The 17,156-nt window shown below is 38.9% G+C and overlaps 1 protein-coding gene and 1 long non-coding RNA gene across 8 annotated transcripts in view; one reads left to right on the plus strand and one right to left on the minus strand.

The window, feature by feature from the left end:
- Positions 1-17,156, plus strand: part of LOC121947781 (teneurin-3) — a 284,662-nt gene that overhangs the window by 233,217 nt on the left and 34,289 nt on the right. For all 7 annotated transcript variants that reach the window (XM_088080832.1, XM_088080831.1, XM_088080833.1 and 4 more), the window contains 5 exons: positions 2,273-2,427; positions 6,412-7,289; positions 9,473-9,648; positions 10,095-10,330; positions 13,196-13,492. In XM_088080832.1, the coding sequence (XP_087936958.1) occupies positions 2,273-2,427; positions 6,412-7,289; positions 9,473-9,648; positions 10,095-10,330; positions 13,196-13,492 (1,742 nt within the window). The remainder of the gene's footprint in view (positions 1-2,272; positions 2,428-6,411; positions 7,290-9,472; positions 9,649-10,094; positions 10,331-13,195; positions 13,493-17,156) is intronic.
- The window catches only part of LOC148188845 (uncharacterized), a 53,426-nt gene continuing 46,765 nt past the window's right edge, over positions 10,496-17,156 (minus strand). Inside the window, exon 5 of the long non-coding RNA XR_015777205.1 lies at positions 10,496-12,440. This is a non-coding gene — a long non-coding RNA (uncharacterized LOC148188845). The remainder of the gene's footprint in view (positions 12,441-17,156) is intronic.

Raw genomic sequence — 17,156 nt, forward strand, 5'->3', positions numbered from 1 at the left:
CTGGACAACTCGCACCAAAAAGATCTAGAAATAAAAATATGCATTTTGATTTGGGGATGAGCTATCTCTTTAAAGCCCGTTTCACACAGCATGCGTCAGCAGTGTGTGATGGCAGCCTCACCGAGCTGCAGCGTGTTTCATGCTTGTGGTGTTCACACATGCAGCATTGTTGCAATGTTGTGCTGCCTGCTGAGTGCTGTATTTCCAATTTTAAAAGCACAAGTTCCACTCATTTATGAAGTCGTGCAAGTTCCTGCATTGCCGACAACACAGTCCCGCAAATGTTTCAAAATAAAATGCCTTGTGTCAGCAACTGACGGGATTCTGCCCATAGAGATGCTGTTGGAAGGTTTTTATTTTGAAATGGAAGCAGGGAAGTTAGAGTAAAACATACTTCTTTGTATTTCCTCATCTCTGTGACAGAGTGAGACTTTTAAACGGTATTAAATGTTGTATAAAGTCAATCTAATCATCAACACACAGTTTTCACTGTCTATTTCGCGCGTGTCAAGCGTAAAAAATCAGCAAGCCACCATTTCTCTACATGTGCCGTGGCTGACACACAGCTGAGACGCGCCTGACAAGTGCAGCTCAGATGGGCAGTGTGCATGAACTAACTTGTTAACATGGCCGCCAAAATAAAAAAACAACACGTTCAGCGCTGCTCACACACTGCTGACACGTGCTGTGCGAAACGGGCCTAAGGCTGCGTACTGGTACCGCCCATGAAATAGTTACTGTTGTTTTAACCTCCAGAAATATAATGCATAATTTATTTGGCATAATTGGATATTCCTGTAAATATCCTTTGAAATGTGGTACAAGTGGTACTTAATACTTCAAGATGCTTTTCTCAGACAACTCTTGTGAAAGTAAAGTCGTCAGTCCTTTAAAGCTTCAAGTGACAGCCATCCACGAGTTGATACCCGCTATGCACAACCTGTTGTCTGCATTCAGATAGCACATGGCCATTTGTGCCATTTGTGGTTGGATTGCTCACTTTTCCATAAATTCTTCTGGATGAAAAGGCCGAGATGAATTGTTTTTTTGCACACGTTGTTGCCCGCTCTGAATGCCAACTGCAATAGCTCAGCTTCAGCTGTGGGTGATAAAGGCTTGAGTGAAGGCAATCTGAGGGAGCGACTCTAATGATGGAGTGGGTGGAAGCCGGGACCAGAGAAGAAACAGCAGATGGCTCCTTTTTTTTTTCTTGCTCTCAGACATTTGGTGAACTCTGCTCAAATGTGACACTTTTCATCTGTCTGAGAATCTCAGACTGTCAAATCGCCAGCTCCCAAGGATTCACCGTGGGCTCCCTCAACTCGTAAATGTTTTAGCAGAAAGCAATCTTGCGCAGACCTAGCCACAGGTCAAACCAAACCACTCACCTTCCATAGAAGCTTTTAAAGACTTCATTGAAAAAGAAATCATGCTCTGGGGGTAGAACTGAAGTCGAAGCTTATTCAAAACATTTGAAATCCTCAAGTAACTAAAGAACCATTTTCCACTCTACACATATGTTCCTGAGATCAGCAGCTATCACTCTGTAGAATCAACCCAAAACCAGAATGAAAAAATAGTCTCCCTGCATGTGAGGTATGATTGAAGTCCCATAGGTGCTGGTCTCTTCTAAGCAGCACGGTGACGCTGAGCGATGCGGAGGCCGGCGTGGCCCGTAATGTATTTTCCCAGTTTGGGACAAATGGTTATTGCAACTCCACACTGGCTCGGCTGCAACTTAAAACTCTGAGCTGACACTCAATCACTGAGACAATTTAGTCCACAGTTGTCACCATGGCAACTGCCTGTCTTTCACCCTTTTCATCTAAAATTGGCCAAAGCTGTCATTTCCGCTCCCTCGCTCATTCATTTCTCAAATGGTGTGCAGATTGTTGATGATTGCCGATGTCAAAAAATCTCCCCAAACGCACCACTCATTGACATCCCCACCTCCCGAGGTCCTTTTTTAGAGGGGCGGGTTACGAGACGCGGGCGAGTGCATATGTACCGTATGAATACAGCCTTTCCCACTTCTGCCTGAGAAATTATTTAATACCAGAAAAGCAACCCGTGAATTATTGATGGCTGTGCTTTTTGCAGTGACCTGAATAATGGGAAGGCAAGCTTGACACATGTATCCATCGTGTTCCGTCCACTGAGTCATGCAAGCAGAGATGCCGCATATCTACCATGTTTTCCTCTTATCACAAGTTCTTTTTTTTCTTCATCTTTTCTCCTTTTTCCCCTCCCCTCTCTTACCTGATGTCAACAGGCATCGCCGTGGGGAAAAACGGCCTGATATATTTTGTCGATGGCACCACAATCAGAAAGGTGGACCAAAACGGCATCATCTCCACTTTCCTCGGCTCCAACGACCTGACATCGGCTCGCCCTCTGACCTGTGACAACAGTATGGACATCAATCAGGTGACTTTTACACAAATGTGCCAGACAGTTGTTAACCCCGCCTGTGTGCTCGCAGGGAGCATGTCACAGCGCCACCCTGTGCCCCCACCCTCTCACCCTCCTTCAGTGTGCTCACCCATGACTCATCATTGATATGCAGCGTTATATAACTGCATATATATTACATATGCAGAATAAGCCATCTTTTCATGAATGATAATATTTTTGGGTGGCCGGTTTTAGAGCGAGAGGAATGAATTTTTTTTAAAAAGATTTTAAATTTACCTCATCATCCATATTATTATTAACAGTTCCCGAACTCTTCACCACTAGGTAGAAGAAGTGCTGTTTGGCATTCTGCTCTATCTCTCTGGAACCTTCTGCAATTAAATTTTTAAAAAACTGGTCTCTTTCCGGGAATTTAAATCACTCCCGCAGAAACTGCAATGCTCTCCTCTGGCTGCTATTTGGGAGATATCACAATCTGGATGTTTTTAGTGTAATCCATTTACTGTTTGACAGATCATTCTTGCTTATTTATGTTGATGGTCAGATGCTTAGATTGCCCTTAGGTTTGATTTTAAAGTTCCTCTTCAAGGATGTTATCTATTATGTGATTCTTTCTGGCAAATTTATTTATGCTTTTATAAAACCATTTTTGTCAAATTCTGATCTGGGGAGATATTTTCTCTTATCTACTTAATGATAGTAGCTTGTGCATTGCTGTCTCTCTTGGCTAGGACACTTAAAAAAGAGAATTTCAATCTCAACGAGGAATTCCTGGTTATTAAATGTTAAATATAAAACAAGCCTTTAACTGGCTGATCTTATCTAGAGAGACATACGATGACATCAGTGGCTCCAATTCCTCGAACACCGACATTATAAAATGAATAAAAAACTGAGATGATGCCCTTTTTTGTTTTGTTTTTTTGCTCTCAACTTGACAAGAGTAAAACATTTTCTCTGAAAATACAGGGAGAAAATGTGTGCTAGGAGGAAGATGTGATTCAGTCAGGAAGTGGAGACATGAAGTGTTTATTGAGAAGATGAGTTTTCAGGTCACGGCAGATGATATGGAGGGAAGAATAATTACTCAGTTTGGGGGGCTTGTTTTTGATGTGGCTGGAGCTGAATTAGTGTTTAGTGTTCCACTAGAAATACTCTGGATTGAGGACACTTACACCTTACATGATAATGAAGCAGCAAGCGGTAGCAAGTTCGCTGCACATAAAACCTTTTCTTCAGCTGCACCTGAATACGGTCGGCTTTGTCCCTCAAAAATTTACTAACTCCCTGTGAATGAAGCGACATAAAAGCGGCGCCCTGGCCTTGCACAATAGGTTACAGCATTACAATACCATGAAGTAGAAGTGCAGCTCTCTATGCTTAAACATTAATATCCCTGCTCATTTTACTCTTTTAAAGTGTTGAGATCTGACTTAAGATAAATAATGGAAGAAAATAAAAACCCAGGCTTTTATCATTTGAAAACAGATGCGTTCATAGAGTCCTCTATTCCCTGTTTCTGCAGAAAGTGAATCCTTAGGTGTAGTGGCTGTTGAGAATGAAATTGCAGCAGGATCAGGTTCTCTCACCTCTTACATGTGTGCACCAGACATTGCAGTTTTTTTTTTGTTTTGTTTTTTAACTAAGCAATTTACATTTTAATTAGATTTCAGATGTTCTAATGCAGATCAGCTTTCAAAAAGAACAAACAAAACACTTCAAAAGTAGATAGGAAAGACTGCAACAGTCGAAACCAAATGACCCCGACAGCAGATAGCACACACGTTCTCTCGTCCCTCTGAGAGGTTAGGTAATAAAAGAAATGCTTTGCAACAAATAAAAGGCGATGGAGGAAATTAAAATGTTTTTAGCAGCATTAGAATTTTGTAATGTAAACAGAAGAGAAAGGAATCTGTGTTTGTGTGTGGGTGAACATGAAGGGGGGAGAACATGAGAGAACATGAAGACAAAGGATTAAGCTTGTCACTTTTTTTGCTAATTAACCAAGTCATTTGGTGTGAGCCAATAAAGACATGGTTTTGGCGAGACCGTATGATCCTCGGGCATCCCAGCGAGAGAATTGGCTCAGTGCAGCTTAACTAGTGGCAGCCTTGAAGGCGGTGTGTTGCACTATTATTCACCCCATGGAAAAGCACAGTTCGGGAGCAGTTTGACAGTTTTAATGACAGTTATGTATTTAAAGGCCAAGCCAGTCATTTGTGCTGCTACAAATAAGCTCTTTATTCAGTGACACATTTCTGACAAGCAGATTGTAATAGTTGGCCAGGGTTACAGCTTCACAGTTTAATGTCTACTTGTTATTTTCTAAGATGTGGTTAATGTGCAATTTTTTTATGTGTGAAATATTTAATTTTGATATAATTTGCTATACCTAATTGATCCCCTAATGGGGTGCCCCCTTCTCAGGCTTCAGTTAGTATGCATGCTCAGGGTTATTTTGGCAGCTATACTATAGCCACGCAAGGCATGCATTACCCCCTGGAACTTCACTTGGTTTTAAATCTCAGCAGCACCATCATAAAATGTAAATGTTTGGAGGGGAGGAGGGCATAATGGGGAATTATCTTAACAGTCACTGTGGCCAGAATTATCCTGTAAATTCATGTATCAGCAGCACTAGCACAAGAAGATAAGCGCTAATCTTATATCCCAAAGGTATTAGAAATATTTATTTTCTTCCTTTAGGCCAATTGAAATTATAGATTCTAAACTAGCATAATGTAAATAGTGAGTACCCCGCAACTAAAATGCCAGCTTTAATTCCTGCACCAGACAATGTCTTAATAGTCAGCTAGATATACTGCGCCTATTGAGAACAATGGATAAATGTAATCTTCTGTGGGGACATAAATCGTCTGTCCAAGGCCAGGGAAACGGAGAATAGCTTGGTAGAGCAGGACTTTGTCTTTATAGTTTAATCACAGTTTAAGTCATTTTGTATATCAGCCTATTCATGACTATAATAAAGATTTATTTATGTCTTCTTAAAGGTATACTATGCAGCACTGTTGGTTACTGTTGGTAAACACGCTTGCCAGCAAAAGTGAAAGTAAAAGCAAGCCACAAATTCTCTCTTATTTAGCGTTTTGGTTCAGCCCCGACCTTCACTGGGGGTACACACCAGTAGTGGAAAGTAACAACGTACATTTAGCTAAGTATTGTACTTTAGAAACATTTTGAGATACCTGCACTTAACTTTAGTATTTTAATCTATTTTATACATCCACTCCTTTACATTGTGAGTGCAAATATTGTACTTTTTACTCCACTATATTTATTTGACAGCTTTAGTTGCTAGTCACTTTGCACATTTACATTGTTAATGCAATAAATCAACTAATACATCATAATATATTATAGGTTAAAGTACTAGGCAGTATATACAGTTATAAGAATTAGCTCCACCTTTAGGAGCTGTAACATCAAACTGAAAAATAAATTATGCATCAATAAGCGTGTTTTCAATGCTAATACTTTTGTACTTTTACTTATGTGAAGTTCTGAATGCAGGATATTACAGTATATCTGCACATTGTTATTGCTACCTTTACTTAAGTAAAAGGTCTGAATTAATAAGAAAATACAAGTAGAGGGCAGATTCTCTGCAGAAAAATACACCGCTAAAGAATTTTAGAGGGTCGTAAGTGATGATTTAGAGGACGAACTTCTGTATGAGTCCACACATTGTTTTTCAGGAAAAGATCCGGCATATTATATCTATATATTAAATGTGTTCTGTTATAATATCACTGTTTTTTAATTGTCATTTCAGTCATGCACCATGCAAAATTTGGAATTTGCTGTATTGATCATGAGCATATGAACTGAGTCTTGCTTGAGTTACTACATATCAGTGTTTAAAAAAAATAGATGTTCATTTACATATATTGTGAGTCATAATCACTTTGAGTAAGCAGCTTTAACCTTTTAATTTAATGTGTAATTTTGAGTTAATGAGGATGTCTTGTATTTCAGGTGATTCTGGAGTGGCCCACGGACCTCGCAGTCAGCCCCATGGACAACTCTCTATACGTCCTGGACAACAATATCGTGCTGCGCATCACAGAGAACGGACAAGTGAGCATTGCAGCTGGCCGACCGCTCCACTGCCCGTTGGCTGGACTGGAGCGCGGTGTGGCTGGTGGACAAAGAGCCCAGTTAACCCCTATAGAATCTGCGGTTGCCATCGCCATATCTTACCATGGTGCCATCTACATAGCAGAGACAGATGAGAGAAAGATGAGCAGGATCCGAAAGGTTTCTGTGGATGGCGAGATAACGCATTTGGCCGGGTCTCCCTCCGACTGCGATTGCAAGAATGATGCCAACTGTGACTGTTACCAGACAGGGGACGGTTATGCCAAAGATGCCAGGCTCAATGCTCCATCTTCTTTAGTGGCAGCTCCAGATGGAACGCTCTACGTGGCAGACCTGGGCAACATCCGCATCCGGGCCATCTCTAGAAACGGGCCAACTTTCAGCGCCAGTACATACGAGGTGGCTTCCCCTGATGCCCAGGAGCTGTATGTGTTTGACAGCAACGGCACCCACCAACACACTGCAAGCCTGCTCACTGGTGACTTGAAATACAGTTTCAGCTACAGCACAGAGAACGACATCACAGCTGTTACTGACAGCAGTGGCAACACTTTGAGAATCCGGAGAGATCCTAACCGCACCCCGGTGCGTATCGTTGCCCCTGACAACCAGGTGATCTGGCTGACCATGGGCACCAACGGCGGACTGAAAACACTCACAGCACAAGGACAGGAGCTCGTACTCCTCACTTACCATGGAAACAACGGTCTGTTGGCTACAAAGACATCCGAGATTGGCTGGACAACTTTCTACGAGTGAGTATGAGAGAGATTGGCAGGAACATTTTGTGGAAATCTTAACATCACTTGAAAAAAGTCAGACTGACTTAGATTGCAATTTATTTAGGCCATCTGCATCTGGAACCTGCCCATAGTACAAATTAAAATACACCTCCTACTGTGTGCATACTAATACAAATTATGCAAAACAAATGCACTTCTGGCAGATAATGTTATGTTTAGGAATAAAACACAGTATTCCCTGCCTCTCAGGGACGAGGACGCAGTAGTAACAGTTGAAGGAATTTGAATTTATTTATTTATTTAATAGGGACAATGCAATTTAGCATTGTTCCAAAACAGGGTATGATGTATTGAGTGTATATTGCTAATTTTCAACTCCTGTTCCTAGTTGGGCCTTTACAGTGTTATTAAAATATTGAATTTCAAACATCACAAAACCACAATACACTATAGACATGAAAGGCACAATAGATTACACCACAATACACATACTACAGTACATATACTACAATAAACACATTACGACATATACCACATTACACATACTACAATACATATGCTAAAATATACATACCACAATACACCAATACAGTTACACTAGTACCTGTTGGAAATTTTCAGCCCAATTTCAGCGAATGATTTATAAACTTTGGTTTGAGCTTGTCATTTAGGTTTGACACCTACATATTTATATTCCTGTTATGTCATGTTTTATGGAAGGAGGCATTATGTTTTCGGTTGTCTGTCTGCCCATCCTATTCTTATGAATACAAATTCTCAAGAACACCTCGAAGGAATTTCTTTTAATTTGGCACAAACATTGACTAAGACTCGGTGAAGAGCCAGTTACATTTTGGTTAGCAAAGGTCAAGGTCAATGTGAGTTTGCATCTGTCTCAGTCATGTGATTGCAATATCCTCAGAAGGCCATCAGGGACTTTGCTCAGATTTTGCTGAAATGTCCACCTTTTTGGCCACAAGTCAAGAATTCTTATGCAAATTATGACAAAATTTCCCACACATGTCTAATAGGATAAACTAATCAGTTGATGACATTTTATATCAAATAGGTGAACTTCACTATGACATCATAATGTTATGCAAAAACCCTTTAGTGGCCATAATTTAACATCAACACTCAGGAACAGAAGAGGAGACATTTGGTCAGTTACTGAACTGTGACACTAATCTTAGGTGTCCACCTTGGAACTGTGCTTGTTGTTTAGAGCTTCTGTGCTGCTGCTGCTGCTGCTGATGTGTGTGAAGCATCCATGTTTTCAAGGACATGGATGAAAATTGTAACTGCAACTTGACTGGTGGGCTGAGGCATGCACCTGAGTGGCAGTAATTTGAGTTTAATTTTAAACTAAAACCTCAAGTCATGACAGAAAACTGTTTGCTATGTGTGTACTTTTATGTGTGTAGCCATGTGTGTGTTCTGTCTTGTCTCACAGCTCAAGTTTACTCTATAATTGGTAGCCGTACTTACCTGCACAGTGCTGTAGGGTGCCCATTTAATTGAAACCTAATTATAAAAATTGCCTCAGATCTGTAAAATACCCTAGTTAAATTAGACTTTAATAACTGCAACTTTTTCGTCTTATTTTTCACTTGACTAAACCATGTGAATCATGTGTTGAATGAGGATATATGAAGAAATACTGTCGCAGGAGGAGCAAAAGAAGCTTTAATGATAGGATGTTTTGACATGCACACATTTTGAAACAGTGAAGCTGAACAAATTCTCATTGCAAAAAGCCACCTGTATCATAATGTCACTTGATTTTAGTAGCATGGCATCTCTGTGATTGAATTTTTCTCCCAGGTGTAATTCGCTGTCATGTCACATTAAGCCATGAATGATATCCCCACTATAACTAAAAAAGCAAAGCATTCAGTTGAGATTATAATGACACATCAGTCATCCAAATAATTCATTACAAGTGTTTTTTTTCTTTCTTTTATGAAACCGATAGCTGATGAGATGTGTCATTCTCCCATATCAAATATTTGGATTGCGCCTTGGGTTGATACAGACACCCCTTCACTTATACTCAGAAAATTGCACAAAAAAATAAAAAAGAAAAGAAAATGTGACAGTCTAGGGTCTTACTCAACAAGTATAAAAGAGCTGATAATTGAATGCACTGAGAGCCAACATACATATTAATGCTTTCTGTCCTTTTTGTCAAACAGCTATGACAGTGAAGGACGGCTAATGAACGTGACGTTCCCCACGGGGATGGTGAATAACTTGTACACGGACATATACAGCGCTTTGACGGTGGACATCGAGAGCTCCATGTCAGAGGAGGAAATCAGCATCACCACGAATACCTCAACCATCCGTGCCTTCTACACGCTGGCTCAGGGTAAGGCCACTGCACTCATCTCCCAGACTCAGGCAGCTATTTTGTAAGCGGTTATTTGTCATTGTTTCGCGGGTCGCCGGGGCAATGTTGAGTAAGCTTAAGTCGTGTATCATTACAGCTTAGAGGGTCTGACAGATGACAGTGTAAATGATTACTCTCTCAGTGTGTGGGTTTGGGGTGTCAGGGAGACACATCAACCTTGTATCTAAATGGTTTCTACTCTCCGCCAGACCCAGATGGTCCAGTTATTTCAGCACATCATTCACGTTAATCCTTTTCATCTGAAAATTGTCTAATTTGAAATACCAAGGACTTAAAGCATAATTAAGCACAACCAGTAATTACCTCAGGAGGCTGTTAATAGCATTAATTCCAGTGTTTAATTACTTATTCCCCTGTTCTAAGTTGTCTTTTTCTGTTGTTCACTTTTTGTTTACTATCATTAGACCAATGTAGAAGCAGCTATCAAGTGGGCTTTGACAACTCGCTGAGGATTACCTATGCCAACGGGATGGACACCCACTACCAGACAGAGCCCCACATCCTGGCAGGCGCTGCCAACCCGACTGTAGCCAGACGCAACATGAGCTTGCCAGGGGAGAGTGGGCAAAACTTGGTGGAGTGGCGCTTCCGAAAAGAACAAGCCAGAGGGAAAGTTATCGTGTTTGGACGCAAGCTTAGGGTATGTTTGAATCCCCCCCCCACTTCCTTCTGGCACATGCACAGGATCAGCATCCCATGAATACAATTTTCTGTGCCCTTGCATTCCTCAGTGCGAGATAGAGTATGACTGCGACACTTTAAGCTCAACTCAACTTTATTTACAGAGCACCTTTCGTACAAACATGCAGTCTGAAGTGCTTCACATGGCAAAATTGAAACAACTGACACAATTTAAAGGATAACAAATAATTATACATAAAGTTTTGCAAGAGTAGAAAATAACAAGACTACCCTTTTTTTAAAGAGCAAACAAAACAAAAAAATCTATAGAATAAAAATAAAGTAAAATACATAAAATAGAAAAATATATAAGCAGAAGGGGTAAAATGACAACAAAAAAAACAACAATGAAAACTTAAAATTAATACTATAATGTTGCTCCAAACCAAAAAGGCAGATTATATATGGATTTATTTATTTATTTATTTATTTATTTATTTATTTATGTTTTACTAGCAATATAACCCCTTGAGATGTACCGTCTAAGGACAATTAAACAATACCAAAGATGACAAAACCAAACACACAGGCAGCAGTGACAAAACAAAAAGCTTAAAATGGAAAAATCAATTACAGATTACAGTTAAGTGTTAGCATTCAGTAGCAAAGTTATAAAACACAATTAGACAAAAGTTATAGAGGTGTTATTGTGTATATGTACAATTAGTTGTATCGGGGCATTTCGAAAAAGTGGAAAGATGATTTGGATCAAATATTTATGAAGAAAAGGGCAAATAAAAAAGAAAGGTCTGTAATTAACTTAAAAAACAGAGAGAGCTTGCCATTTCAGTAACCAGAGGAAGTGAGTTCCACAATTTAGGGACATAACAACAGAAAGTACTCCAGTCTGTACTTTTATGGGACACATGAGGAACATTTAAAAGTAAAGCAGTAGTACCTTAGTAATTCAGCTGAATTACTTTAAATGAAAAAAAAACTCTAATTGCATGGAGAGGCAAGGCCATTTAAAGCTTTATAAACAAGTTAAATAACTTTAAAATCAATTCTAAAAGAAACAAGTTGCTAGTGTAGGGACGCCACCCCAAACAAAAATACATATCTTTCCTGTAGTGCTATTTATCAAACTGTTTGCATGTGAGGGTTCAGGTATTGGAGATCATTTTTAATCTTCTCTTGAATGTAATGGAACTGGATGGCTCTCTGCTTGTGGGGCTCGAAGCTCCAAAAAAATACACAACAGCAATGTCTCTTTCCAAAAATCATCACCCAGTTACTCAAGATAATCCACAGACCTTGTTGTTAATTTATTTTTATTTAAAATGTATTTAACCTTTAAATTTACAAAAGCGGCCTGGCCAGGACAGGCAGCAGTACATGAAAAAATGAATGGAAAAAATATATATATCAGAAATCACATCATACCAAGAAATCAGGTCAACATGTCCTGGATCAGATAGAGGCAGATATTCAGTCGAAGCATCTACAACCTGATGCACCTTCCTCCAACTCCTTCAATCTGCTTTTGAGAACACTTAAAGAGAGCAGCTCCCAAAGACCCAAATCAGTCTGCAGCAGATTCCAGGCTGCAGGGGTAGCATACCTAAAAGCCCCGTTTTCCCTGTTCAAGTCAAACTTTGAGAACAGATGGAAATAGTTGGAGTTGTGAATATGTCGCAGAGCGCAGATGTGTGCAGCATTTTTCAGCTGGATTAAGTCACATAGAAAGTTAAGATCGCTTTATAAATAAAGGCATGCCAGTGATTAAGATGGGCAACGTAGGGCAGCCAGCTCCAGCATACAGAACCTGTTCCTAAATTGTGAGCAGTTTCCTGCAAAGGCCCAGACCCACCAAGCTGACCGTCAGACGTTGCTCAAAATTGGGCCATTGGTGAGGGTCTCTCCCCCTAGTCACCGCGGTGTATCACACACTGTTGGCTGTTGTTTACTGGTGCGTGGTGAATTTAATTTGTTCTTTAAAGATTGTCTTGTTATTGTGCTACGTAGTGGTAAGATGGTCTTCCGGTTTCCCTTTTTATATGCTGATAGCAGTTGATGCATGCTTCCTTCTGCGCTGTGATACGGTTCACTGCTCCAGTTTGGATTGATTTCTGAAAAGAGACACTGTTGTTAAGTTTTCCAAATGCATTTTTGGCACTTTGAGCACCACAAGACAAGGCAGACATCTCTATGGTCTATATTTCAAATGCCAAAAAACTCAAACCAAAATTATCTCCAAGGAGTCAGTTGCGCAAAAATCAGATCAAACTGCAAAAAAATCAAAGGTGTTACTTTATGTGCGATGCTGTGTCACTGTCCTTATTATAACATCATAAAAAACAATCCTGCAGTTCTCTCTTTTAATTGAAATTAATGAGATACATGAACATTTAGCTCCTGACATACAGGGTTATCAATATTCCACTACTGTACATAAGACCACCTCTTCTCATTCCTCCTCCTCAGAATCTGACACTCAGATTTATGATTTACGGCCCTCCATGAACTTAACTTGGGTGGTTACTTTGCCTCTGAGTAATTCTTGTCTCCACTGAATTTAGGAGGTTGTGATTTAAGTGCACCTGAATAATCGCCAGAGTGTCTCAGTTAAATGAGCCTTGTGAGGGAGGTGTTAATCTCTGTGACAACTGTTGTGAAATTGATGTGGATACAGTTTAAAGAGCCATCCATACAAAGAACAGTGAAACTGAGAAATTATTCTTAATATTGCACTACTGTGTAATTAATAAACATTGGTTGTATCATTACTGACAGTGTTATCTGTCAGTCATATATTATTATCACTAGTAGTAGCAGTTGTAGGAGTATTTTTGTCTAACGTTATCGAATCACATCTGTCCCACAGGTGAACGGACGGAACATTCTGTCTGTCGATTACGATCGCACCCTGAGGACAGAGAAGATTTATGATGACCACAGGAAGTTCCTGTTAAAGATTATATATGACACAGCGGGCCACCCAGTGCTCTGGGTGCCCAGCAGCAAGCTACTGCCGGTTAATGTGAGCCGCACAAGCAGCGGGCAAATCAGTGCCCTGCAGAGAGGTCCCACCACGGAGAGACTCGAGTATGACGGCCAAGGCCGCCTGGTTTCCAGAGTGTTTGCTGATGGGAAGATATGGAGTTACACCTACCTGGAGCAGGTGAGAAAATAACATTACTAGAAGTAGCAATATGTAAGATATACTGTACTGCAGGTTAGTCATTATCACTACAGGGTGAATAAAGACCTTGACATGTAGCAGAGATCACTGAAGAAGCCTACTTTGAAATGATCACAAGCTCCCTGTGCATAATTCTGCTACTTACAGAGGTACTCAGCAAAGACACTAATCATTTTAGAGTTATAAAGAAAATTAGGCGTTAAAATTATTTTAAACAGTAGGACCGATGACAATCTCTGCAGTGGGAACATATTTCTTGTCCCAGAAAATGTATGGTAGATGGTTGACTTTTTTCAGGCTATTTTGGACGACATATACTATACTGTGACTTTTTTATGCTATCTCGACAAGATGCTGTACCGTGACTTTTTCATCCTATTTTGGACAACGCACTCAATTATGATGTTTTAATGCCATTTTGGAAGACATACTATAGTAAAGCTTTTTTCATGCCATTTTGGACAACATGCGAAACTATGACGTGTTATACTGTACTACAAGTTTGTACAAGCTATATAATATGTCATTTTCAGCCATTTTTTCAACAGGTCAAAATTTGCCATTTTTCGACATACTATACTATGGCGTTTTTGCCCATTTTTGCGATGTGAAATTGTGAGTTTTTTGGACTTTTTTGGCCTTCATTCCCACTGTGTATGTTATGATGGGTTTCTGCAAGCCTTAATATGTCGTTTTCAGCCATTTTCATGACATGTCAAAATTTGTCACCATACTATACTATTGCCTTCTTTCGTCATTTTTTGGACATGGTAAATTCTGAGGTTTTTGGCCTTTTTTGTACTCTATTTCCACTTTGTATACTGTGACGCATCTCTACAACTCATTCTAAGTAGTTTTTAGTCATTTTTAGGAGGGGTCAAAATTTGACTTTTTTCGCCATACTATACTATTGCCTTCTTTCGTCATTTTTTGGACATGCTAAATTATGATGTTTTTGGCCTTTTTTGTACTTTATTCCTTCTTTGTATACTATAACACACCTCTACAAGTAATTCTAAGTAATTTTCAGCCATTTTTTGGAGGGGTCAAAATTTGACTTTTTTCGCCATACTATACTATTGCCTTCTTTCGTCATTTTTTGGGACATGCTAAATTATGACATTTTTGGCCTTGTTTGTACTTTATTCCCACTTTGTATACTATAACGCATTTCTACAAGTAATTCTAAATGGATTTCAGCCATTTTTAGGAGAGGTCAAAATCTGACTTTTTTCGACATACTATACTATTGCCTTCTTTCGTCATTTTTTGGACATGCTAAATTATGAGGTTTTTGGCCTTCTTTTGTACTTTAGTTCCACTTTGTATACTATAATGCGTCTGTACAACTCATTCTAAGTAGTTTTCAGCCATTTTGAGGAGAGGTCAAAATTTGACTTTTTTTTCGCCATACTATACTATTGCCTTCTTTCGTCATTTTTTGGGACATGCTAAATTATGACATTTTTGGCGTGGTTTGTACTTTATTCCCACTTTGTATACTATAATGCGTCTGTACAACTCATTCTAAGTAGTTTTCAGCCATTTTGAGGAGAGGTCAAAATTTGACTTTTTTTTCGCCATACTATACTATTGCCTTCTTTCGTCATTTTTTGGACATGCAAAATTATGAGGTTTTTGGCCTTTTTTGTACTTTATTTCCACTTTGTATATTATAACGCATTTCTACAAGTAATTCTAAATGGATTTCAGCCATTTTTAGGAGAGGTCAAAATCTGACTTTTTTCGACATACTATACTATTGCCTTCTTTCGTCATTTTTTGGACATCCTAAATCATGAGGTTTTTGGCCTTGTTTGTACTTTATTCCCACTTTGTATACTAAAACATGCCTCTACAGGTTATTCTAAGTGGTTTTCAGTCATTTTTAGGAGGGGTCAAAATTTGACTTTTTTCAACATACTATACTATAGCCTTCTTTCGTCATTTTTTGGACATGCTAAATTATGAGGTTTTTGGCCTTTTTTGTACTTTATTCCCACTTTGTATACTATAACACGCTTCTACAAGTCATTCTAAGTGATTTTTAGTCATTTTTTGGAGGAGTCAAAATTTGACTTATTTCGCCATACTATACTATTGCCTTCTTTCGTCATTTTTTGGACATGCTAAATTACGAAGTTTTTGGCCTTTTTTGTACTTTATTCCCACTTTGTATACTATAACACGCCTCTACAAGTAATTCTAAGTGGTTTTCAGCCATTTATAGGAGGGGTCAAAATCTGACTTTTTTCGCCATACTATACTATTGCCTTGTTGGCCATTTTTTGGACGTGCTAAATTATGACGTTTCTGGCCTTTTTTTGACCTTAATTCCCACTTTGTATACTATAACGCATCTCTACAAGTTATTCTAAGTGGTTTTCAGCCATTTTTAAGAGGGGTCACATTTTGACTTTTTTCGCCATACTATACTATTGCCTTGTTGGCCATTTTTTGGACGTGCTAAATTTTTAAGGTTTTTGGCCTTTTTTTGACCTTTATTCCCACTTTGAATACTATAACGCATCTCTACAAGTTATTCTAAGTGGTTTTCAGCCATTTATAGGAGGGGTCAAATTTTGACTTTTTTCGCCATACTATACTATTGCCTTGTTGGCCATTTTTTGGACGTGCTAAATTATGACGTTTCTGGCGTTTTTTTGACCTTAATTCCCACTTTGTATACTATAACGCATCTCTACAAGTTATTCTAAGTGGTTTTCAGCCATTTTTAGGAGGGGTCAAATTTTGACTTTTTTCGCCATACTATACTATTGCCTTGTTGGCCATTTTTTGGACGTGCTAAATTTTTAAGGTTTTTGGCCTTTTTTTGACCTTTATTCCCACTTTGAATACTATAATGCGTGTCTACAAGTAATTCTAAGTGGTTTTCAGCCATTTTTAGGAGGGGTCAAAATTTGACTTTTTTCGCCATACTATACTATTGCCTTCTTTCGTCATTTTTTAGACATGCTAAATTCCGAGGTTTTTGGCCTGTTTTGTACTTTATTTCCACTTTGTATACTATAACGCATCTCTACAAGTTATTCTAAGTGGTTTTCAGCCATTTTTAGGAGGGGTCAAATTTTGACTTTTTTCGCCATACTATACTATTGCCTTGTTGGCCATTTTTTGGACGTGCTAAATTTTTAAGGTTTTTGGCCTTTTTTTGACCTTTATTCCCACTTTGAATACTATAACGCATCTCTACAAGTTATTCTAAGTGGTTTTCAGCCATTTATAGGAGGGGTCAAATTTTGACTTTTTTCGCCATACTATACTATTGCCTTCTTTCGGCATTTTTTGGACATGCTAAATTATGAGGTTTTATGCCTTTTTTGTACTTTATTTCCACTTTGTATACTATAACGCGTTTCTACAAGTAATTCTAAGTGGATTTCAGCCATTTTTAGGAGAGGTCAAAATTTGACTTTTTTCGCCATACTATACTATTGCCTTCTTTCGGCATTTTTTGGACATGCTAAATTATGAGGGTTTTGGCCTTTTTTGTACTTTATTCCCACTTTGTATACTAAAACACGCCTCTACAAGTAATTCTAAGTGGTTTTCAGCCATTTATAGGAGGGGTCAAAATCTGACTTTTTTCGCCATACTATACTATTGCCTTGTTGGCCATTTT

The sequence above is a fragment of the Plectropomus leopardus genome, chromosome 8, assembly GCF_026936395.1.
Source record: "Plectropomus leopardus strain MGB_pleo_1.0 chromosome 8, ASM2693639v1, whole genome shotgun sequence".
Lineage (NCBI taxonomy): Eukaryota > Metazoa > Chordata > Actinopteri > Perciformes > Serranidae > Plectropomus > Plectropomus leopardus.